The 5,095-nt window shown below is 44.2% G+C and overlaps 1 protein-coding gene across 1 annotated transcript; it reads right to left on the bottom strand.

Moving 5' to 3' along the window:
- Positions 1–362: 362 nt before the first annotated feature.
- On the bottom strand, positions 363–1,693 carry LOC135384382 (uncharacterized; the record flags this gene model as incomplete). The annotated part of the gene is made up of 3 exons (XM_064613585.1): positions 1,479–1,693; positions 1,419–1,426; positions 363–482 (listed from the first exon to the last, which is right to left on the bottom strand). Coding segments are annotated over exons 1-3 (309 nt in total), but the record flags the coding sequence as incomplete, so codon positions are not given.
- Between the last annotated feature and the right edge of the window lie 3,402 nt (positions 1,694–5,095).

The raw sequence follows: 5,095 nt of genomic DNA, 5'->3' as shown, positions 1-5,095 counted from the left end.
ACTGCACAATATCAGTTCACAGATGTGACTGACAACTACTGAACTTTAAAAGTACTATGACAGAAAGAAAATTTTGAAAAATACAGAAGTTGAATATATGGTGCCGTTATTTCTTGCTGCTGAATCTTAGTGCAAACAGTGCTAATTCCTGTGGTTTCGAAGGTACAGTTCTGACTCCTCAAAAACTGTTTACACGAGCAGCTCCATGAGAACAAGAAAAATATGCAAAATCAAAAGTTTTCAATGACTGTAAAATATTCCTCATTTTCCAGACTTTCAAAATGGCACTTTAAGATTCCACTACATTTAAGGGTTTCGAGGACCAGTGCGAACCATGTTACCTGTTCTACACTGCTGCTGGTTCCAGACTCTTCAATTAGTGTCGAGTCGTTCATGGGAAGGCAACTCAGAAACCTATTCAGTTCCCAGAAGTACGGCAGCTTGTTGTGCTCGACACAGTTTTTTGGCCCTTTGTATGTTTTCTGCAAAGTGAAAAATTCCCTTATTAGTGCTAATCAAGGAGATCGAGCTCAAATGACAAAATAGCGTGTGGGTGACATTCACATTCCTAAGCTTGGAAAAAAATGCAAGAGAGACAAAACACCATCACAAGTAGCTCAAACCAGCTAAGGTTTAATATACACAACTCACACAGTGAAGAAGAGCACAGGGAAAGTGTGACCAAAACTACAGGCAGGAGCAAGGAATCATGACAACAGAAGAGTTCATAGAAGACAGTCAACGGCTGAGTGAAGAGTAACTGTAGGAACGCTAACACAATTGCCGACACAACGAATGTCCAGGGTTTCTCTGCCTAAATAACCGATGCTCTCGTTTCCCGTTAGTACAGATTCATTGGACATTTCCTTTTTTGTGTTTGTTTTACATAAGCACAGAGTTATTATTGAGCTTTAGCTGGTCGTACACCCGGGTTTCGTCATTCACTGTATGCTTTTGTGGTCAACATATCTTATTGTACAGTATATAGGGTCGCCAAAGACAAAGTACCGGGTTTATAATGAATATTTTAAAAGTTACGCTTTGGTAGACGTAATATGCGCTAAAACTTCTTATAAAAATTGCCACTTGGTCCAGTTCTTTGTGCATTAATCGAAACAAAAAGGAAACGCGTCTGACAGACGCCGTAGCGCAAACAGACAGACCACAAAATGTTCAGAGGGCGATTGTCTTCGAACTTCCACGATTTATCCACACAGAACTCGACCAACTGACTATTTTTATACAGAAGTTCACCGCATATTACATAAAAGGCATAACCGAGCTCAAACACTGGTTTTGTTTGTGCTATCTCAGTACAGGGACTAAGCATATGAACGAGTATGATAGCAGGAATTACATTTATTTTCTAGACGGTAACACGACAACCAATGCAGTTATTATACTTTAGGGTAACTTACCGGTACGTCTGCACCAAGTTGTCAATCTTGGCGTGCACCTGTGCTTTCGTCCGTGCACACCGGCGCTGTTCAAGGCTTCCGCAATGCGGCAGTACACTTCGCCGTTGTGTTTATGTGAACGGAGGTCATCCAGGTTGTCCTCCCATAACTTGATCAAAGCCCACGTTTCCCTTTCGGGCCACTGAACGCGGGGCTTTTTCGTTTTTGACGGTTGACGCGGTTCACTCACAGTGTCAGCCATTGTCAGCCATGATGCTCGAGCTGGTGGAACTGGAACGCCGAGACCTTCGTTCGAGAGTACATTCGTACAGTTCTGTGTTCGAGGCTACGACTTTTCGCCCGTAAAGGAGTTAAACGATCTCCGCTTCCGCAAAGACCCTTTTGCTAAAAGAAGTATCTCCTTTGGCGTGTGTCATGGGACACAAACTCCGTTTGGAAAGGTGTCCTTCTCTGGAATGGCCTTTAGGCTGCCCGTGTGTCAGGGGTATTAGTTTCTGTGTATAAATATGCATTACAAGCGCGAAGAGGTGGACAACGAAGGCCTGAAAAGGAACCAAGGATAAAGAAAGGCAAATGTGGAATGACATCTAGAAAAAGCCAGTCAAGCTCGAAATTTCGCGTGTAGGTGCTTTTAAGTATTTATAAGCACTTACCAAAAGATTCGAGCCCTACAATGAGGAGCCAGTGAGCAGCACGCTCTTCCCTTGACGCGGTGTGTTCGTTATGTTATGCAGAGTGTCGTATTCTAGAGGATTATGCTGATTTTATATTGCAAATCTTGCACTTTCTGTTCGTGCCTGCATTATTTTCTTTGTGATACGGTACTTGGAATGACAAGCCAGCTCCTGTCCGAGCATTGAAGGGGTGTGACGCCCTGAGAAAATATCGCCTACAGAGTAGCATTACATCGGGCAGCATCATGTGCTCTAGGCAGCCCGGAAAGGCATCGCTCCCGATCGCTCTCCGTGTCTTAACTTTGAGAACATCGTAAAAACTACACTCTAAACCCGGTGGACGATGAATAAACGCTTTTTTTTTTTCAGATTTATAGCGCTCACTTGAAGACCGAATATATCCGCCACAGGGGTTAACCGCCACGGCTTCTATACACCTCCACGTTGTACGCGTGTGCTCATTGCGCCGCGGGTCCTATACACTCTAAGACCAGTCGCGGATAGAGGACGGATACGAGGCGCATATTTTGCTGCTGTTGTTAATTCTCTGCCAGCCTTATCCGCCACACCACCAAAACGTAAACAATAAAAAGAACGCAATAACAAGTCAAAGAAAACAAGCTTCCAGCACATGTTCCCCGAAAGCCTTGCTACAGGCAACCACGTACCCCCCCCCTCCACCAAAAATCTTCCTTTTGACTTATCTTCCACTGCACCTTGTCAAAGAATGAAATGGGGTCATTCAGGTTCGTGCTGCGGGGACGCAAGTGTCTCAGGGCTTTCAGTTCCGAACCACAGTCTGCGCCACACGTGCTCGCTATGGTTAAGGTAGGAAATAAGTTTCCTTCGTTTGAGGAACTCGAGGCCGTCGTCAGAGCCCACGGAGAACAGACATTTACGCAATACAAAAAGCGGGAATGTCGATCAATCGATGCTGCTAGGGCCAAAGCAGTCAAGAGAGAACTGAATGAGAACCTCAAGTACTACCAGATCTACTACTTCTGCGTAAAAGGAGGAAGAACTTTCAAAAGTCGTGGAGAAGGCAAGAGGGAAACCAAGTAAATGTATTTTATATACATTTACGTAGTTTTTAGCTGATTTGAGTACATTGGAGCTATCGCGCGCGAGTGAACGTAGTTTGTGATGGCACATGAGGGTCCACTCCCGTAGAGCGCGAGTCTCATATACCTTTCGCGGTGGTTTCTGCGTGCAATGAGCGCGTGCTCAAGGCAGCGCGTTTTCCACAAAATTCTCTTCAGCCGCCTTAACGTAAGATTAGGCAGCTAATTAACAAAACTATTTCAATCAGATCTTAAATTAGGGTTTTTACGTAAATGTGAAGTAGCAGAATTCAAGACAGTTCTGGTTTAAAGGAACTCTAAAAAAAAATATCAAACGAGCATCATTTGCATGCAAGCAAGTGCGTGCCCCCCCCCCTCCTCGTTCGATTGCTTATCTATTTATTTATTCATTTATTAATCGGGTGGCTTTAAAGGAGGGCTGTCTCAAATTCTGCTACCTGACTTTGTCACAAAAGCCCCTTACTAAAAAGTTTATTAAAATATATATGTTAATTAGCCGCACACAAGAAACCTTTTTTCTGAGTGGTCGCTATAGGTAACCTACTAGAAGAGCCCTGCTGCAGTTCCCCCACCCCTCCTTTTCATGAAAAATTTAGTTTGCCTTAGTTAGTCGTAACAGTTTTAGTGGGTACGGCAAATGTTCCAACTTGTGCATGTCGTCGATGTCTGAGAGACCTGAATGCATAGACTGCTTATGTGTCAGGACTCTTGCAATATACGTGCTTTTTTTTCAGGACTTTCATAGATGGGTGCAACGCACACATCAAGTGCAAGGTCTCTAAAGCTGGGCAGCAGCTTGAAGTAATATCTGTCGAAGACACACACAACCATCCAACATCGAAGGTATGTTAAAAGGCACAAATAAAAGAGCATGTTGATCACGTGGTGATGTGACATACATTGTCTGTAGGCTTTGCACCTCCCTCAGAACCGTACCCTGCCAAAAGACGTAAAAGAAGAAGCGCGCCGTCTACTTTCCTTCCAGGCCAGCAAAAAGCTGGTGAAAGAGACACTTGAAGCACAAACAGGAAAAGTTGTGCTCCTCAAAGATCTCAGCAACATTGCCAGTGGCCTGAAGCCAGTAAGAAGAAACGACCTAGAGCAAACAGTATTGCTTCTTCAAAACAAATATGTTAGGCATTATTTTCCTTCCGTCCTAAGATTATTATCTGCTTGAGGTAACTGACTGCCAGAACTGAATTTCTGTTGGAGCGGATTTACCCGATGGGAGGGATTTGCATTTTTACCCGAGGGGAGGACTTCCTAGGTCTCCTTATTTCAACAGAGACCATGCGGAGCTACATGGAAGCATACCCAAAGTACTTCCCTGTAGATGCAACCTACAAGCTGCTCGAAATACGTACACCTGTATACGTATTCCACAACGAAGACGGCAATGGGGCGACCGAAGTTGTCTGTGTTGCGCTTCTCGTGAGAGAAGATAGAGAGAGCCTGGAATGGATGTTCCAAAAGTTCAAAGAACTCAATCCTTCATCAACATCAACCAAGTGCGTAATGACAGACAAGGACATGCTGGAGCGAGACGTCATTCGGGAGACCTGTCGGAACGGAATTTAGCAGATATGACAAAAATTGCAAATTTTTAGCGTTCATAGCTCCTCGTCGGCAGGTGCGATGTCCGTAAATGAAGTACGCTTTTAATGTGCAATCTTTCCTCTATCGTTCAATGTATAGAAAGCTATTCTAACCCGTTTTGTTACCGAATGAGATGTCAGTAAATTTAGGTGAGAGCAGAAAATTGCCGAGGTTTCGTACGGCATACCTCAGCCGCTGCAACATTTATTCCGATAATTTTGCGGTTACTGAAAGGCCAACGTATTCCCTACATCCTATACACTGTTTTAGTAGGGTGAACGCAGCGAAGTTTTCTCTGTGCCGAGGTCTCGCCGTTGGGGCCTTG

This window comes from Ornithodoros turicata, chromosome 2 (assembly GCF_037126465.1).
Source record: "Ornithodoros turicata isolate Travis chromosome 2, ASM3712646v1, whole genome shotgun sequence".
NCBI lineage: Eukaryota > Metazoa > Arthropoda > Arachnida > Ixodida > Argasidae > Ornithodoros > Ornithodoros turicata.
The sequence above is the reverse complement of the archived record's forward strand: the minus strand, read 5'-3'. Positions and strand labels throughout refer to the sequence as shown.